We start from the raw sequence: 19,630 nt of genomic DNA, 5'->3' as shown, positions 1-19,630 counted from the left end.
AAATTCAACAATTCGCGCTGACTTTTCTTACCCTTTTTGGTCCAAGTCATGACGATCATATTGAACAGTTATCTCTGGGTGTTGGATCTTTTACGGTATTATTTGACAGAATTATTAGGCGAGTGATCGCTCATGCAAATAATATATTGTATTACTATATTTGGTTATATATCAATAACAAAAATCTAGAAAATTATTTCACATATTTATAATAAAATCTAGGATTTTCTGAATTCCAAATTTCTATACGTTATTGTGAACCAACTCATCAAATTAAGGTTTAATTTCATAACCCACTTGGGTTGGCCAGCAGCCTGAAAAAGGAGTCTGATGTTTTTTTTTTGTCTTGTACGTCTCTAGAAGTGTATTATATTGAATTGGAATATTCAATTCAATAATTAATGATACATGCAAATAACATAATATATTTATAGATCTTGTGTACTTTGTCCATTGTATCAATCTCGTATCTTTAACTTCGCACGTGGGTTAAATGACATTTCTTTAGTGTGTATACAAAGATTCAGTTGAGTTCAATCGTTTTAAATAATAAAAATTCAATTCAAAAGTATTAACATAAACCAATATATCTAAAAGAGGCAACATAAAATTAAAAAAAAAGTCTAAGAAATGTCGGAAACTTCTACGGCTTCCGCCCGATTAAGCCATCAACTCGAGAACTTAGATTTCTAAGCTGTCGATGTCGGAAAAAAATCTTACCTTTTATTTCGGTCATACGGAAAGAGAGCAGCCCATGTGGTCCGCCATCAGAACTCCAACCCTACGGACCACTGTGTCTGAAACCCTATATAAACAGCGATGCGTTTCTCCACAAAGATCACAAAACAGACAGAGACAGATAAACGAAAATGGCGGTCCTTCTCTCTTTCCTCTGGCTTTTGCTCCCTGCCCTCTTGTCGTTCTTCTTCATAAAGAAGATCAGACAGTCCAAACTGAAGCTTCCTCCCAGCCCTCCTCAGCTTCCCATCATCGGGAACCTGCATCAGCTCGGAGATTCAGACTTACCCCACAGGTCTCTCGCCGTGCTCTCCAAGAAATACGGCCCCGTCATGCTTCTCAGATTTGGGTTTGCGCCGGTGGTCGTGATCTCGTCGAGCGAAGGAGCTGAAGCAGTTCTCAAGACCCATGATCTGGAGTGCTGCACTCGGCCTAAGCTTTTCGGGACGCGAAAACTCTCCCACGGTTACCGAGACATCGGCGTCTCGCCTTACGGAGAAGGGTGGAGAGAGAGGCGAAAGCTCGCTGTCCGTGAGGTTTTCAGCGTGAAAAAGGTGCAGTCTTTCATGGGCATCAGAGAGGAGGAGTGTAACTTGTTGGTCAAGGAACTGACCGAATCGGCTTCCAAGCAATCTACGGTGAATTTGAGCAAAACCCTTTTGTGGTATTCAGCCAGTATCATATTCAAAGCCGCATTCGGACAGGACTTCCACACAAGCAAGATCATCGATAAGAACAGGATGGAAGATCTTATCTTCGAGGCAGAGACGGTTTTCGCAAGCTTGAGTTACTCTGATTTCTTCCCCGGCGGTGTCGGTTGGATGATCGACTGGTTGAAAGGGCAACACAAGAGAATGGACGAAATCTTCGTCGAGATGAACACATTTTTCCAGAAAGTGATCGACGAGCATCTGAAACCTGAACGATCAACAAAAGACCAGAGAGATGTCATCGATGCGATGTTGGAGATGGTTCAAAGTCATGGCAAAGACAGATCTTCCAACTTCTCTGAGTTAAATATCAAGGCGGTTTCAGTGGTAAGCATAACGTTTTCGGACATGAACACACATATACTAACCAATTTTATACCATAAAGTTTCGAACTTTATCTCGTCTTCTGTTTGCCTTTGGTCTCAGAATCTGTTTCTGGCGGGAATAGACACAAGTGCCATCACCATGGTATGGGTGATGACAGAGCTTGTGAGGAAACCGGCCCTCATGAAGAAAGTTCAGGACGAGATCCGAAAATGTATCGGCGAGAACAAGGAGATGATCACGCAAGAAGACGTGGATAAAGTACATTACTTAAAGCTTGTAATAAAAGAAACCCTAAGATTACACCCACCAGCTCCGATGCTACTTCCAAGAGAAACAATGTCTCAGATCAAGATCCAAGGCTACGATATTCCGGCAAACACTCGCCTTCAGATCAACACGTGGGCCATCGGACGAGATCCCAAGTACTGGACAAACCCCGACGAGTTTAATCCCGACAGGTTCGTCGATAACCCAGTAGATAACAAGGGACAGCACTTCCAGTTACTGTCGTTTGGATCTGGTCGAAGGATGTGTCCTGGTATGAATCTGGGAATGGCCAACGTGGAATGGGCGTTAGTGAATCTGCTCTATTTCTTCGATTGGAAGTTGCCTCAAGGGATGGCAGTGGAAGACATCGACCTTGAAGAAGCTGGTACTCTTACCGTTATCAAGAAAGTGCCTCTTGAACTTGTTCCTGTCCTACGCCATTGATGACCCGCTTGGAGTTTTTCGAAATTTGAATTTGAATTTTTAATTTTTTGTGTATGGTTTGAATAATTCGTCGGTCGATAGGATGCGACGTATGTTTCTTTTCAAGCTTTTTCCGATTAATAATGGCATGTAACGTTTTCATTCTTTTGTACAAGTTTGGTTTCCTATAAAATGCTTGGTTGTAATTATACGTATGAATAATAAAATTCTTCGATTTCCCATTTTTTTTTTTCTAGGGTTTGAATAATTCGTCGGTCGATACGATGTGACGCATGTTTACTTTAAGCTTTTCTGATATATCCGAAGATTTGTGGAAAATAATGGTATGCGATTGTAACGTTATTGTCAACGTTGATTATAATTAGCATTTCCACTGTTGGAGGAAAGTTTTTCCTTGTACCATCAATTTAAATAGAATTTTCTTCTGGATCGACTTTTATCTCTTTTTTATTTATTTGAGATAAAATATATTTAGATAAACATAAATTTGTATATTTATTTTTGAAACAAATACTATTCAACGTAGATGATGTCGAGACATCCTTATCCCCGAGTATATAATTTCCAAGTCAACAATTTCCGTTTGTGGCCACAATTCCAATTTCGAATATCAACGTTATCTTTGAAACAAAGCTTGGTCGAAACATTTGTCAACGCCTCAAAAGCTTCGGGACCAATCGGAGAGTTCACAAGCGGGAGGTTGATAGTTAAGCCCCATGACAATAATAACACACTTCGAGAGGTATTGAACCTTTTGGTCCGGTCGGAGGGTCTGGCCTACCATTAATGCGCATAATTTAGAAACGTGCGCATCGTATTTACCACATATATATAAGTTATTTTTTGTATGATTGAAGTTATAAGACCGTGTCCACAATTTCTACACGTAACAACCACTAACGCTATCCGATATCCGACATGTGGTTCGCAAAGTCTAATGCCACGAACGCCTTTTCACACCAAACACTCAAAAGCCTTTTGTCTGTTCCAACATGCCGGTTTTTTTTTTTTTTTTTTTATGAACTCTGAACTGTTTTCGACAAGAGTTTCTCCGTAAAAACCCTATCTACCCAGTTGTTGATTTCTTAGAAGAAACAGGACAGAATCCAAAACCAGGGCACAGAACAAAAATGGCAACCTCCCTCTCTTTCCTCTGGTTTTTTCTCATCGCCTTCATCTCCTTGCAGTTACTCAAGAAGATCAAATCTTGGAGGTTGAAGCTTCCTCCCAGCCCTCCGAGGCTTCCGATCATCGGAAACTTGCATCAGCTCGGAGACCCAGAGTTGCCCCACAGATCTCTTGCCTTGCTCTCCAAGAGATACGGACCCGTTATGCTTCTCCGGTTAGGGTTTTCCCCTGTGGTGATAATCTCGTCGAGCGAGGGAGCTGAAGAAGTGCTCAAGACCCATGATTCGGACAGTTGCAGCCGACCGAAGCTTTTCGGGACACGGAAGCTGTCCCATGATTACCGAGACGTCGGTTTCACACAGTACGGCGTCGAATGGAGGGAGAGGCGGAAATTGGCGGTTCGTGAGCTTTTCAACGTCAAAAAGGTGCAGTCTTTGGGTTACATCAGAGAGGAAGAGTGTGACTTGATGGTCAAGCAACTGTCTGAATCAGCCTCGAAGCAATCTCCGGTGAATTTGAGCAAAACCCTCTTCTCTCTCACGGCCAGCATCATATTCAGAGTTGTGTTCGGACAGAATTTCCACGAGAGCAGGTTCATGGATAAGGACAGGATCGAAGAACTCGTGTTCGAGGCCGAGAATGTTCTTGCAAGTTTCACTTGCTCGGATTTCTTCCCCGGAAGCGTAGGTTGGTTCATCGACTGGATCACCGGACAGCACAAGAGACTGGACAAGGTTTTCACGGAAATGGACAGCTTTTTCCAGAAAGTGATAGACGACCATTCGAGGCCTGGAAGATTAACACAGAAAGACCAACAAGATATCATCGATGCGATGTTGTCTGTAATTCAGAACCAAGGTCAAGACGGCGTACTGGAGCTCAGTACAGAGCATATCAAAGCTTTTCTTGCGGTAATAATCTGAATGTTGTTAGCTTGGTTTCTTCCCGATATCCATGGAGCTTAAAGCCTTTTTCCTTTCCATGTCTGTGTGTATTTCAGAATGTGTTTCTCGCGGGAATAGACACGAGCGCCATCACCATGATATGGACGATGACAGAGCTGGCGAGAAACCCTACGCTGATGAAGAAAGTGCAAGACGAGATCCGAGGTTGTCTTGGAGAAAAAGAAAGGATCACAGAAGAAGATCTGGGCAAGGTTCAGTACTTGAACCTCGTAATGAAAGAAACGTTCAGGTTACACCCTGCAGCTCCTCTCCTACTTCCGAGGGAAACAATGGCTCACATCAAGATCCAAGGTTACGATATTCCGCCAAAGACGCGGCTCCAGATCAATGCTTGGGCCATCGGACGAGATCCGAGAAACTGGACGAACCCAGATGAGTTCATGCCCGACAGGTTCTTGGATTGCGACGTGGATTACAGGGGACAGCATTTCGAGCTGTTACCGTTTGGATCTGGTCGGAGGATCTGTCCAGGAGGATTGCTACTGTGGAGTTGGGACTTCTGAATTTGCTTTACTTCTTCGATTGGAGAGTGACGGAGAAAGGCATCGATGTTGAAGAAGCTGGCACTCTTACCATTGTCAAGAAGCTGCCTCTCGAGCTTGTTCCCGTTCTTCACCATTGATGGATCCTGTAGAAAAATAAAATGCGAAAATAAAATAAGACAAATAGAAAAGAACGAAATTACTTTTATTGTTACATCTCTTCTTTTTCTAGTTACTTTATTACAATGAAAATAACTCACATATTTATAGAAAAATTAACAAATAAAATAAAAGAAAATATAGATATAACGGAAATAAATATGATTCACAATATTTAACATAATATTGTGTTCCTCCAAAATTTAGATTTTCCTCCAATCACATATTCATTTTCCTACTTTAACATTCCCCTCAAGATTTATTTTGAAAGAATGCAAAAATCAATATTGAAAAGATAATGCGATAAAAATTCATAGACATTTTCATTGTCTTTTGAAAAATCCATAAACACCAAATTTAGTTCTTTTAGAGAATATTACCCATATTCAAATCACTTCGCTTGATTTTGAAGTTCTACCTTTAACTCTTTTTGTCATAGCACCTCGCTTGATCTTAGAGTTTTTAGGTTTGACTTCTTTTTGTCACAAAACCTCGTTTGATTTTGGGATTTTTACTCCTATTTGAACGATTTGGATATATGAACATCCAAAACTAAAAAAAAGAAGAGATTTAGAAAAAAAAAGAAGAAGATATAGAGCAGATCGAACCAGGCTCTGATACCATGTAGAAAAATAAAATGCGAAAATAAAATAAGACAAATAGAAAGGAACGAAATTACTTTTATTGCTACATCTCTTCTTTTTCTAGTTACTTTATTACAATGAAAATAACTCACATATTTATAGAAAAATTAACAAATGAAATAAAATGAAATATAGATATAACGGAAATAAATATGTTTCATAATATTTAACATAATATTGTGTTCTTCCAAAATCTAGATTTTCTTCCAATCACATATTCATTTTCCTACACCGCTTACAAGTGGAGGATTTCCCTTTTATGTTGTAATTTGAATAATTCCTCGGCCCATATAATATTTTATCCTGCGAAGGCTGTGACGACAAAATAAGTGAAGATTTATCTTTAAAATTGCTGCTCCATGTTCATGAGGAAAAATGGGAATCACATACATAGAGAGACCTCTATAAACGTAGCTTTGGAAATATGTATGGGCCTAAAGCCCAACAAGGAAGTAATTTTATCTACGGCCCATAAGAAAATAAGATTAGCAAACTGGATACAAGCTTTAATATTATGGGCCAAGGCCCAACAAGATGAAGTACAAATGTCATCTCTCCTAATAAATGCCCACAGACAAAAAAAACACTAAAATAAAATCCCACGTTCATTCTGCAAAAACTCGAGTTATCTAAACGCCGCCATGTGGACCCCACACTCTGCATTTAACCAACCCAGTTGTTCGTTTCTCAATCGGAATCAGACAAAAAATGGAGCTCTCCCTCTCTTTCCTCTGCCTTCTGCTCCTTACCATCTTCTCTCTCATCTTCGTTAAGAAGGTTAAAGCTCGGAGATGGAATCTCCCTCCTTCCCCTCCCAAGCTTCCGATCGTCGGAAACTTGCATCAGCTCGGAGAAACAGGGATTCTTCACAGATCTCTTGCCTTGCTCTCCAGTAAATACGGCCCCCTCATGCTTCTCCGTCTAGGGTTTGCACAACTGGTCGTGATCTCATCGAGCGAAGCAGCTGAACAAGTGCTTAGAACCCATGACCTGGAGTGTTGCTCAAGACCCAAGCTTTTCGGTACAAGGAAATTATCACACGGTTACCGAGACATCGCCTTCACGCCCTACGGCGAGGAATGGAGAGAGAGGCGAAAACTGGCGGTTCGTGAGATTTTCAGCGTGAAAAAGGTGCAGTCTTTGGGATACATCCGAGAGGAAGAGTGTAACTTGCTGGTCAAGCAACTCTCTGAATCAGCTTCGAAGCAATCTCCAGTGAATTTGAGCAAAACCCTATTCTGGCTCACGGCCAGCATCATTTTTAGACTTGTGTTGGGACAGAATTTCCATGAGAGCAAGTTCATGGACAAGGACAGGATCGAAGAACTCGTGTTTGAGGCCGAGAGCGTTCAGGGTAGTTTCACTTGCTCGGATTTCTTCCCCGGAAGCGTAGGTTGGTTCATCGACTGGATCACCGGACAGCACAAGAGACTGGACAAGGTTTTCACGGAAATGGACGGCTTCTTCCAGAAAGTGATAGACGAGCATTTGAAGCCTGGAAGGACAACACAGAAAGATCACCAAGATATCATTGATGTGATGTTGTCTATGATTCAGAACCAAGGCCAAGATGGCGCTCTGAAGCTCAGTACAGAACATATCAAAGCGTTTCTTGCGGTAATAATCTGAATTCTTTTAGCCTGGTTTCTTCCCTGACGGCCATGAAGTTTAACCTTTTTTCTTTCCATGCCTGTGTGGATTTCAGAATGTGTTTCTCGCGGGAATAGACACGAGCGCTATCACCATAATATGGGCGATGACAGAGCTGGCGAGAAACCCTAAGCTGATGAAGAAAGTACAAGACGAGATCCGAGGTTGTCTTGGAGAAAAGGAAAGGATCACAGAAGAAGATCTGGGCAAGGTTCAGTACTTGAACCTCGTAATGAAAGAAACGTTCAGGTTACACCCTGCAGCTCCTCTCCTACTTCCGCGAGAAACAATGTCTCACATCAAGATCCAAGGTTACGATATTCCACCAAAGACGCGGCTCCAGATCAACGCTTGGGCCATCGGACGAGATCCGAGAAACTGGACAAACCCAGATGAGTTCATCCCCGAGAGGTTCTTGGATCACCACGTGGATTACAGGGGACAGCATTTCGAGCTGTTACCGTTTGGATCCGGTCGGAGGATCTGTCCAGGTGGAGAGTGACGGAGAAAGGCATCGATGTTGAAGAGGCCGGCACTCTCACCATTGTCAAGAAGCTGCCTCTCGAGCTTGTTCCCGTTCTTCACCATTGATGGATCCACCCACTGCTTACAAGTTGGAGGATTTCCCTTTTATGTTATAATTTGAATAATTCCACGGGTCATTTTACTCTAATGACCGAGTTGAGTCACACGAATTTCTGAGTTATACCGTCAAAAACATAACCTATTAATTTTTTTTTTTGAAAAGACTATATTACCTTAATGAATCCGTGTAATTTGTTCGCTCGAAAACAATTTTGTTATTACTTCATAATTAATTCTAAATACAGTTGCAATTCATAATTAATTCTAAATACAGTTACAACTAATTTTGCAACTAATTCTAAGATACAAAAAATTTATATGTCAAATTTTAAAAATAACTATATTTTTTTGATACTTTCATCTCCAGATCATAACTACTTATTTTAGTTGTATAATAGTTATATATTAGTCGTAATAAAATCGTAAAAAAATTAAAAAAAGAAAGAAGATATTTTAGACTTTTTCAACCGAAAAATGGTGTAAAAGTTGAAAAAGTGTACCAACGAAATTCGTACGAACCAAGTGGGTCATTTGAATCAAATGCCCATTCCCCAGCCCATATCATATTTTATCGTGCGAAGGCTGAGCCAAACGCCCGTTCGTATATCCATAGCTCAGCAAAGCTTGAAGAATTTCCTGAAAAGTTCTATGATACAAAAGAACATGTATACTCAATAATAGATTTTGTGTAAGATAAGTTAATCCAATTACCTTATCTGATACAGTATCAACACAGACATTCTCGCAGTTTTGTATGTCTGGTCACAAAATGAAAACTAGCAATGCCAGAATTCAGGCAATGTTCTTATTGGTGGTACCAGTTATTATAGTGACGCGAACCATAATATTGGTCCTGGTAATACGACTCATGGTGATCTGGCTCCGGAGCTCTGTCTCGTGACAGCAGATTACTCAACAAACTTCTTCCTTCGGGCTCCTGCAGGTATTTCTTGTCATCTAGATATGACGTTATCTCCATTACGATCGGTCCTAGCTCTGACGAGTCTTGTTTTGTCCTAAGCTTTGCTAGAAAATGCTCATGGGCGACGTTTAAAATCTTCAGAAACTGGGTTTTATACCTTCTGTGAAGAGCGAAACCCGCCATCTGTGAAACCATGGGTTTTGAGGTTCAGACAATTCAAGACCTGTTAAAAAATAAACTCATATGGGACTAAGCATCAAATAAACAACTCGAAGCTTCTGAAAGGAACCTGGAGGAATGCGTTCAGAGCTGTAGCAGTAACTCTGTTAGCTGGAACTCTGTTTAGAAACCGGGCAAGCCAAGCCCATCCTTCTTCTAGCCCATGAATATTTCGAACATTGGGAATTTCCGTCTGCAAATAGGGTATTAAAAACATAAATGTCGAAATGAAGTGGAAGAAAAAATACAGCAAACTGGGGTGAAAAATACGCGAAACAATCCATAACGGTGTCAAAACCTGAACGAGTGCCCCGTAAAGTTTCATGTAGGATTCTGTACGTTTTAGATAATTATCGACGTTTTCAATCTTCCCCTCGGTTTCTTGGAACCCAATAGCCTTTCGGTATGCTTCCTTTGACGCAAATGCCATCTGAATCGTGATAGAGAAATCAGAAGCAGCTCAGCAAAATGCCAAAACAGTAACATCTCAGAATGGTTGGCAAATATTTGTGGGGAGAGTTCAAAGGATTCACCTCAGAGTAAACAATATGCTTTGGAACGGTGTAAATGCAGGCCTTGTGGAGTTCAGCAAGAAGAACATCCATTGCTTGTGGAAACTGAAAACAGTATAATATTATTCAAGTGAAAATTATTAGTACACAGAAGGAAATTACTGAAGTTCCATTAGAACAGATAAAACCCGACCCAGGAATACTGGATATGCTTAATAATACGTGAATTTCCAACAGATTACGAGATAATATTCCATAATTCATCCTAAAAAGTAGAGTAAAAAACACATTCCGTACCTTTGAGGTGACCATGAGAATGACATAGCTACATGCAAAGTAAGGACTGCTAGGGTTTTCACAAAAGGAGACCACCTGAAAATTGCAAAGATATCAGTCTCTTTCTTGTGTCCAACATTAGAGAGAGCGAGAATAAATACACGCAAGATGTACAAACTATAATATGCATCAGAACGTTGATGAAAAACTCTAGGATACAAATTGGAAAAGACATGTAAGAAGATGCATATTGCATGCTTGTATCTGTGTGAATGATGATGGAGAAACACTTGGTTCAAGATGAAAAGGTGAATGTTAAATGGCCAAATCATTTACATCACCTTCTTTGCAAAAGCGGCAATGCTGATGGAATTGGGGCAACGAGGGTCATTAAATATCTTGACAATTTCAGTGGCTTTGGCACTGCAGACCCAAAATGGAAGAATTTTAGGCATGACAAAGATCAACAAAATTCCATAATGAACACTCATGTATGTAAGGGCTGCAACGTCAAACGGTTCCCTGAAGTTTCTCTAAAAGAAACTACATTAAGAGACGAACTGAAGTTGTTAATGTCTTAACAACTCCCAAATGATAAGTAGATACGATGAAACTTACGTTACATTATCCTTCGTCCCACTTATTTGCCTCATCAACCTTGAAATATGCCGTTCGAAACTACTGAAATTCTACCAAAACAGCAAAACAACGTAACTTAACAACAGATATAGAAGATATGACAGGTGATAATACATAAAATGAGATATACCTCGTTTGAACGTGTTGTGAGCGTTTGGTTCATGTCTTCTAATTCTTTGAGCCGCTTCAATCTTTGCTCCTCCAAGGTCAAAGCACTTTCTGATGCTCGAACAAACTTACCTGGCATGAACGGCCAGTGATAAACATTACAAACACGACTACAATCTTTAATTGACAGAAATGGAGGAAAATTCATGAGGCAGCGGAAAAAAAAATATATGAACTTCCAGAGCCTATACAATCATGGGAAAGTGCAAAACTAAATGAACAACTAATAGAAGATAACGTACCAGATGTTCCTTCAGTTTTTCCATTCAAATTTCCTGAACTACCAGCAAGAGAAATTTCAGCTGCTTTCTCTCTGGCAGCCTTTTCTTCTGCAGCTTTTTGTTCTGCAGCTTTCTGTTCTGCAGCTTCCTCGGCCACCTTTCTCTCAGCTTCTTTCTTTGCTTCTTCTGCTCTGATTTTAGCTTGCATCTGATTGAACAGAAAAATAGAGGATCCCGAAAGTTGTGTGGAGAAATGATTAACCATCTTTCTCGTCGATAACCAAAAAAGTGGAAGGAAAAATTTGACACAAACCTCAGCCTCTGCCCGAGCTTTTTCTTGACGTAATTTCTCTTCTTGAATTGCCCTTCCTCTTCTCTTGGCTTCCTCCTGAGCAGCATCACTCCTGATTTTTCTTTCTTCTATTTGCGATTTGAGTTCATGCTCCCGTTGGATTGCAGTCAGATGGCCATCAAGCGCTTCAGCACTGCAAACCAAAACCAAGAAAACTTAATTTGGAAAACAACAGGAAGAAAAGAGTAATAGCAAAAGAAATACATAATATATGAGTAAAGGATCGTTACACTTTTCGTTGATACTGAAGATCAAGTTTCCGTTCCACTTCTTTTCTTGTCTCTCGATATTTCTCGACACGGGCTATTGCAGAACGAGACGTTTCGATCTCATTCATTATTCCGGATTCAACAGCTGATACTTGAATCCTAATTTCTTCCTGTTACCAAGAGAATCCAAATTGCAATCATATGAATGTTAATCAAAGTAAAGTATCCGACAATCCAAGGTCAATTTTTCAAGACCTAACCCACCTTCACTTTGGTTTGATGATCATTGGTCAGTTCATATAGAGCACCTTCAAACGGCACCATTTTATGCATCAAGTACAACTCATGCTCGGGAACCAACTCATCGTCAGAATCACTTGCAAGCACAACAAGACGCAAGAAACCAGAATGAATAATAGATAAAAACAACCTAAAAAAGAGGTTCTCAAGGAAAAATCACCAGGGAAACCATCAAATAACACAGAAGAAGTTTCTCGGTATGGGAAACAAGCTAGCAAGGAACAGTTAGTGGTGATTACCTCAAGTAAAGCTCATCACAGACAAAACGTCTTGCGACTATAGAACTTTGATTGTGGTCTTCATCATCACTCTCATCTTTGACACTCTCCAGCTCGTCTTCCGATACACGCATTACAAATCCTCTAGCATTTCTTTCCATCCTTCTCGCACCGGGCACATCCCTAAACACAACCGGCCATTACAAACAATCTATACTTCTTCTAATCCTATGCTAAAGCCTAGAAACACAGATCTAAGGACCAGCCACAAACAGAGCGATGCAGAACTCTGAGCACTAGAATCCAAACCAGATACCAAAAGAGAGAGAAAATACCGGAAGGATGTTTTAGTAAACGGTGATGGAAACTTTGAAGAGGCATTGAGCTTCTTCTCTAGCGAATTAATCTCAGATACCAAAGTATCAAAATTCCAATTCGGCTCAGGGTCAATGCTGATCCCATCAACACTACTCGGAGAACGAAGCTCCAAAACAATTCCCCTGCACGAACAAGAGAAATCGAAAGATACATAATCAGCAGAACCCAATTGAAAAAGGAGAAAAATTTGACTACGAATCGAAGCTGTAACCAATTTCAAGCGCTCAGTGCAACGGAAAACACTAGGGTTTCCATAAAGGAATGAAATTGAAGGATACTACAGAGGAATTACATTGCTGAATCAGCGAAACCCTGAACAAAATCGCCACAAATAACGACTTGGCCAGGAATCTTTAGGGCTTAGTTGCAATACTTCGCCACCACCGACATAGAACCGAAATCCTCCGCCGAGTTTTTCTTTTTCAGGTGAGAAGTAAGGAGAAGGTTCAGAAGAGGAGGAACAACGATGAAGAGGTAGAATCAAAAGCGTACATTTACACTTCCGGCGACCGGCCGCAGCGATGAATTCCGGTTCAGGGAAGAGAGAGGGAAACGAAGACGGAGAAACAGTGGAGGGAGGCTAATCCTTATTTTAGTTTTTTTTTTTTCTCGGCAATTTTATTTTAAGGTTGCTTCTTTGTTGATTAATATACTAAGGTAACGGTAAGTTTCCCCTTACTAAATTTTTAATATTAATTTAATTTTGATTATAATTATGCTTTCTAATAGTATCAAATTATATTTTATTTTGATTAATTGATTCATCTGTAATCAATTATATTAGTTAATCAGTCAATTTATATATATAATATTAAGAAGAATCCAAACTAAATAAATTTTAATGATATACAAACTTCTAATACTTTTCATATTTTTCAATTTTTAATATTTAAATTCTTACAATATTCTATTTATATAAGTGATTACATTTTATAAACAAAATAGTTGGGTATTTTGATTTGTTACAATGTATATATGTAATGTATATAACGATTCGTTTTATATAGTATGAAAAAAAGAAAAGAAAAATTCTTTTGTTCTATTTCCAAGTAAATTGATTCTGGGAGTGTAACGAGACAAGCCAACCAACTCTATTTCGAAGTAAATTGATTCTTTTAAGTGTTGGATTTTTTTTTTAAAGTTCATATAAAGAACCGTTCTTTACAAAAATATAATAAAGAATCGTTATATACTAGGGCTGGTAACGGGCGGGTACCCGGACGTATCTCTATCTCGTTCTCAGTCTCGTCGGGTTTTACAGTCGAATGTTCGTTCTCTATCTCACGACCCGCCACACGAGATCGGGTACTCGCGAGACCCGCACCCGTGATTGACTTAAAAAATCTTTGCAGAATCTTACCCGAGCATCAAACGAGACGGAAAGGAGCTATGTGATTTCGATGGAGGAGCTTGGCTCTCAAAACGGAAGTGGGCTAACACTCCGATGGAAACTGACGCTTCGTTGTCGTCGGAGTGAGACACAGACGACGAGACGGAAAGGAGACGGACAGACGGACGGAAGTGAAGGGAGACACATACGGACGAAGACGAACAGAGGCGACGGAGAGACGGCGAGACGGCGACGACAGAGAGACGATGAGATGGCGACGACGGAGAGACGATGGTGAAATTTGTGGAAGTGACAAACGAAGATAAGAGAGATTTAACCAAAAAAAATAAGAGAGAGATGTGGGAGCGGCAGAATGTCTAACGGATTAGAATTAGGGTTAAGGGTATTTAGGTAAATTTATTAAAATTAAGGGTATTTTAGTAATTTAATTATTTTATCGGTATGCGTCAGATAACCGTACATTGGTCTTCCCCGAAACCCCCAGTAACTAAGGTAAACGACGTAAAAAAAGCACCCATTTCTATACCGGATTAATCCTTTATTCTTGCGCCAATATCTAAACTCTGAACTCCAAACTCGGATTTTTCGTCTCACAAAAGCCGATCTTTATCTCATTATCTCACGGATAATGAATCCTGGATACCCGTGAGAAGAGTACACAGAGACCCGCGCGTCTCGGGTAAAAATGACCACCCTGTTATATACATATTTATATATACATATGTATATGCATGTACAAATAGATTGGCGATTTGGCGGTCAACAAAACAAGAGCTCGACGGAAACCATCGAGTCGAGAGACCCGTAAAATGGGGAAGTTCTCAATCTGTGTTTTCCCTCTTCTGTTTCTATTCGTCACTTCCGCCGCCGCCGCCGCAGCATTGCCTCTATCCACCGATTCTCGGTGGATCGTTGGGTTGACCGGGCGGCGCGTGAAGCTCGCGTGCATCGTTTGGCCGTCGCATCTCGATGCTGCGGTGGCGGAAGGTCTGAGCAAGCGTCCGATGGATGCGATCGCTGAGAAGATTCTCTCTATGGGTTTCAATTGCGTCAGGTTCACTTGGCCTCTCTATTTAGCCACCGATGACTCGTTCGCTTCTATGACTGTGAGACAGTCTTTGCGAAGACTTGGGCTTTTCGAAGCCATTTCCGGTGTTCAAGCTAATAACCCCTCCATTATTGATCTTCCTCTTATCAGAGCTTTCCAGGTTAAGATCTTCCTTCTTGGGCACTCAAAGTTTCCCGGAAAGTTTGAATTTTTTTCTTGATCATTGCATTGTCCGAGAAAGTTTAGACCTTTCTTCCTGAGTTGGTCCCGTCTCCGAGTTTCTTCTGTGTATTGGTTTCCCTTGATTGATTCCTGAAAAGTCTCTGAGTTCTCCTTGTTGGGTTATTCTTTTCCTGCAAAAATTTCAAATTTTGAATTTCTCTTGTTTGGTTTTCTCGTGATTCTGTCTTGATGGGTACCAATCGGATTCAGGACTTCGATGATCAGAGCTTGGAGTTTTCTTACAGGAAATGGTGTCTTGTCTTGGAAAGAACAGATTGATGGTGATATTAGACAACTACACAAGCCAACCAGGTTGGTGTTGCAGTGACAACGATGGAAACGGTTTCTTCTGGGACAGACATTTTAATCCTGATCTTTGGATCAATAGTCTGAAGAAGATGGCCTCAATGTTTGCTAATGTGTCCAATGTGGTTGGTATGAGCTTGCGGAATGATCTTCGAGGCCCTAGACAGAACACCGACGATTGGTACAAGTGTGTGGTTTTTCTCTTGCTTGAAAGAATGAAAAAGCGGTAGTTTATGGTAGGGTTGATCTGATAGGGACATAGATATCTGACTTTAGTTGTGTTCGATTGAAACGGGTCAGGTATATGCAAAAAGGAGCTGAAGCTGTCCATTCGATGAATCCTAACGTTCTTGTCATAGTATCTGGACTCAGTTACGAGACCGACTTGTCATTTCTCAGGGATAAATCACTAAACCTCACCTTCACAAGGAAGCTAGTGTTTGAGATTCATTGGTATGGGTTTTGGAACTCATGGGAGACAGAAAACCTGAACCAGATCTGTGCTAGATTAACAGAAAACATGATGAACATGTCTGGATTTCTGCTAGAAAAAGGAATCCCTCTGTTCGTGAGTGAGTTTGGGGTTGATCAGAGAGGGAACAACAGAAATGACAACAGGTTTCTGAATTGCTTTATGGCTGTAGCTGCTGAACTTGATTTGGACTGGGCGCTCTGGACGCTTGCAGGAAGCTATTACACGAGAGAGAAAGCTATCGGGGCAGATGAGTATTTCGGAGTTTTGGATTGGAGTTGGATTGGCATAAGGAATTCAACCTTTTTTCAGAGGATTTCTGCAATCCAGCGCCCATTTCGAGGTACAATGTTAATGGCTAGCCTGAAAACTTTACTCTCGGTGATCTGAGCTTTGTATATTTGCAGTGCTTAACCATAATTCTGCAAATTTTCAGGGCCAGGATTGATGGAAACTTACCCGCACAAGGTGATTTTTCACCCTTCAACCGGACTCTGTGTTGTGAGGGAATCATGGCCTAACCCTTTTAGACTAAAGCTCGGTCCATGCAACGAGTCAGATAGTTGGAGACATACGCCTCACAGGATTCTATCGGTTAAGGAACAACTCCTCTGCATAAAAGTCGATGAGAGAGGACAGCCCGCAAAGCTGCGTATATTTTTTTCCGAGGCTTCTTGTTCAAAATGGAAAGTGACATCTGAATCAAAGATGCAACTCGCATCCCTAACATGGAGTGGAGCATCTGTCTGTTTGGATGTGGATTCAGACAGCAACATTGTCACAACCAGCTGCAAATGCTTACACGGGAACGAGCCATGTGACCCGGGGAGCCAGTGGTTCAAGCTCGTTACGAGCACGAGAAGAAGAAGAACGAAAGCAAAACCTCTCCTTTGGGTGAACCCATACAGTAAGACACTCTTCCCAAACCTTTTCCAATCTGCAAGAGATCAAGGATCCAATCTGGATTTTAAAACAACTGGAAAAAAAATCCTTTCTTTATGATTCTTGGTGCTTTTTTTTTATCTGTGTGTGTATAATACTTACACTGGTACATACAATACACAGTCCTGCACATGTAATACACAATTCATATCAAAGGCATACACTTTCTTGGAGTTGTTTATTTCAAGTGCATGAGAAGTTCTTTTGTGTGTCTTCCGAGATATTTGATTCACAGGCGGGAGGAGAGCAAGTTCCACTACAGAGACAGACATCTTTTCCCATTACTTTTACATCAAACTAAAAAGGAGTTCCTTCTCTATTCAACAACAATATCATATTGGCGTATTGTATGAAAACATTAACCTATCCTGCTCAAATCTTCTTTCTGACATCTGTGGGTAGTATTTTTCTCGGATTCTGCATATAACTGTCCATCATTTGTGCAGCCTGGGCTTGACAGTCACCTTTAGACCGTGTTTCATGTACAACGTTGTAGTAACTCTGGGGAAGACGACGTGTCCTGGAACAACCTTAATCGAGTACCGCCACAAGATGGAAGCAGCCACCATTTTCATCTGCAGGTAAGCAAATGTTCTCCCTAAACACAGCCTTGGCCCAGCATTGAACACTACAAACTTGTATGGATCTTCACCGACAAACTGTCCAGCTTGGATCCACCTCTCTGGTTTGAACAGTTCACAATCCTTACCCCAGATGCTTTCCATTCTTCCCATGGCGTAGATCGAGAAGTAGATCCGTGAACCTTTTCTGATGAATGTGCCATCGGGAAAAGCATCGTCTTCGAGGGCTTCTTTCATTTCCATCGGGATTGGGGGATGAATCCTGAGGGCTTCTGACAATGCTGCTTGTAGATATACCATGTCGTTCAGTTCTCTGACCGTGAAGGTAGTAGTGCTTTCAGTTTCGTGGACCGGAAGATTCTCCCGCCGTCTCAAAATCTCTCTTATCTCGGTGATGATCTTGTTTTCGACTTCTGGGTGTTCTTGTATCACCCAGAAGAACCATGAGAGCGCAACAGAGCTTGTGTCCCGTCCTGCTAAGATGAAACTCGTGCAGAACTGTCTGAAGAACTGGACGGTGGAATAGCCTTTCACGTGACCTTTTTGCTGACTTTCAATCTGGATAACCCTCGACAGGAAATCAGATTGATTATCCAGAGTTCCGTCCTCCTTGAGTTTGGTGATCCTGTCCTGAACGATCTTGTCCACAAACTCGTGCACTGTCTCGACAGCTTTCCTTAAACCCTTCTCATATCCAATGTCGAGAAACCTCATGGGTTTCCACACAAAAGGCGGTATCATGAATCTAAACAACGTAGACTCGGTCGCTTCTTCAAAAGCTCTCGCGAATGGGACATTGGGAAGACCAATGGCCAAGGATCCAGGATCGGCGCCAAGACCGGCGATGCAGATATTGTCAAACGTCAAACGCAGAAGCATGTCTTGGAGGTCGAAAGGCTCTTGAGACATGGCCAGACTATCCATGACCCTAAGCAGCTTCTTGGCAATCAGATCCTGGGTCGTCCGAAAAGAATGATCAACGAACCGGGTCGAATGCATTTCGGTTATGGTTATACGTCTCTGTTCCTTCCAAGAATCATCATCTGCGTTGAAGATACCGTCCTCGAGAAGATCACTGAACCTCTCTCTGTAGAATTTACCCTTGGGGTAGTTCTTGAAGTTGGTCTTGAGCATGTACTCGATGTTCCAAGGGAGACAGGTCACCGCTCCATAAGACCCACCTCCCCAAACTCCATGGTAACTGAATGTTCCTCCGCTTTTCTTCAAGGATCTGGTGATCCATCCGTACACGTCCCTCATCTGGAGGAAGAACTCGAGCGTGATTCCGAAAACCGGCCATATCATCGGCCCGTCGTTCTTCAGTTTCGCTCTCACGCAGCAGAAGACGAACAGCCCGAGCAAGGCAAGAGCCACGTCGAGAAGGCATAGATGAGAGTGAACGTGCTCTAGCAGCAGCGGAGTTGCAGGTTCTTTCACCATTGAAACAAGCTCTGTGTGTTCAGAAAGTGGTTTTTTTTTGTTTTGCTTTGACGGTTATGTTTTATATTTCGCAAGGGGACAGAGCCAAAAGAAGGCTTGGTTTAAGATTACTTGCGGAGACATTTTCGTCATGCGTTTTGTGTTGCTTCCAAGTTGTGTTTTCTCTTACGTGTCCTTACAAAACAGTTTCTTCGCTTTATCTTTCAGTTTCGAAACTTTTGTCCATTTCAAGAATCAGAATCATGAAAATGAGGTCATTGGATTCCTAAAAGATGTAATCAGCGTTTGCGTTTGCGGTTGGATGACTCTTGTTGTGATTCGCTACTGCGTTTCCAGGGCAGAGTTAAACCACGTACTCTGCGTTTAAGATGGAGCAGTAACGGCTAGTGCGGCTAATTGCTGGAGCAGTAAATTACTAGAGCGTTTGCGTTTTTTTAAACGCAAACGCTGTAGTAGCCGTGATGTCATTGTAGCGTTCGGAATGTTTTGTTGCGTCACAACGGCGTGTTGGTGAAAATGCGAAGTGTGTGGTGTGTCTATGTCGGCCCATGTGTCAGGTGACGTAATCCCAAAGAACTATTTACAAATAAATGACAAAATGCGAAATGTGTGTCGATAATAATAATGATTAAATAAATTCACCATCAAACGACATTCACAGGAGTGCCATATACGAAGAAAAAACGTTACTCGATGACAAATAGTATATGAAATTTCAATGAGTTTATTTATTTATTTATTTATTCGAAAAATG

The 19,630-nt window shown here is 41.2% G+C and overlaps 5 protein-coding genes and 1 pseudogene across 6 annotated transcripts; 4 read left to right on the top strand and 2 right to left on the bottom strand.

The window, feature by feature from the left end:
• The first annotated feature begins 655 nt into the window (after positions 1–655).
• On the top strand, positions 656–2,708 carry LOC104805272 (cytochrome P450 71B19-like). Its single transcript, XM_010529779.2, has 2 exons — positions 656–1,775; positions 1,876–2,708. Exons 1-2 carry the CDS (start codon positions 870–872, stop codon positions 2,485–2,487), a joined length of 1,518 nt encoding a protein of 505 aa, XP_010528081.1. The 5' UTR covers positions 656–869; the 3' UTR covers positions 2,488–2,708.
• A 726-nt stretch (positions 2,709–3,434) lies between these two features.
• Positions 3,435–5,276, top strand: LOC104805271 (annotated as a pseudogene).
• A 1,219-nt stretch (positions 5,277–6,495) lies between these two features.
• On the top strand, positions 6,496–8,325 carry LOC104805954 (cytochrome P450 71B19-like). Its single transcript, XM_010530674.2, has 3 exons — positions 6,496–7,482; positions 7,571–8,002; positions 8,035–8,325. The coding sequence occupies exons 1-3, from the start codon at positions 6,574–6,576 to the stop codon at positions 8,104–8,106; spliced, it is 1,413 nt and encodes a 470-aa protein (XP_010528976.1). The 5' UTR covers positions 6,496–6,573; the 3' UTR covers positions 8,107–8,325.
• Positions 8,326–8,764: 439 nt separating this feature from the next.
• Positions 8,765–14,217, bottom strand: LOC104805269 (protein GLE1). Of its 2 annotated transcripts, XM_010529778.2 has the most exons (16): positions 13,875–14,216; positions 12,807–12,931; positions 12,472–12,636; positions 12,158–12,319; positions 11,883–11,994; positions 11,640–11,788; positions 11,371–11,542; positions 11,079–11,265; positions 10,799–10,908; positions 10,648–10,718; positions 10,371–10,452; positions 10,051–10,125; positions 9,775–9,858; positions 9,540–9,671; positions 9,312–9,434; positions 8,765–9,205 (listed from the first exon to the last, which is right to left on the bottom strand). In XM_010529778.2, coding segments are annotated over exons 2-16 (1,926 nt in total). In that variant the 5' UTR covers positions 12,809–12,931; positions 13,875–14,216; the 3' UTR covers positions 8,765–8,905. The 2 variants fall into 2 exon arrangements, with proteins under 2 accessions (XP_010528080.1, XP_010528077.1); XM_010529775.2 differs by lacking the exon at positions 12,807–12,931 and having other exon boundaries at positions 13,875–14,217.
• Positions 14,218–14,530: 313 nt separating this feature from the next.
• On the top strand, positions 14,531–17,036 carry LOC104805267. Its single transcript, XM_010529773.1, has 4 exons — positions 14,531–15,073; positions 15,381–15,628; positions 15,742–16,256; positions 16,350–17,036. The coding sequence occupies exons 1-4, from the start codon at positions 14,675–14,677 to the stop codon at positions 16,913–16,915; spliced, it is 1,728 nt and encodes a 575-aa protein (XP_010528075.1). The 5' UTR covers positions 14,531–14,674; the 3' UTR covers positions 16,916–17,036.
• Positions 17,035–19,013, bottom strand: LOC104805268 (cytochrome P450 86B1-like). The gene has a single exon (XM_010529774.2). It carries the CDS (start codon positions 18,874–18,876, stop codon positions 17,290–17,292), a length of 1,587 nt encoding a protein of 528 aa, XP_010528076.1. The 5' UTR covers positions 18,877–19,013; the 3' UTR covers positions 17,035–17,289.
• Between the last annotated feature and the right edge of the window lie 617 nt (positions 19,014–19,630).

Source organism: Tarenaya hassleriana, unplaced genomic scaffold, assembly GCF_000463585.1.
Source record: "Tarenaya hassleriana unplaced genomic scaffold, ASM46358v1 Cleome11, whole genome shotgun sequence".
NCBI lineage: Eukaryota > Viridiplantae > Streptophyta > Magnoliopsida > Brassicales > Cleomaceae > Tarenaya > Tarenaya hassleriana.
Note: the sequence above shows the minus strand (reverse complement) of the source record. Positions and strands in the feature narration are given on the sequence as shown.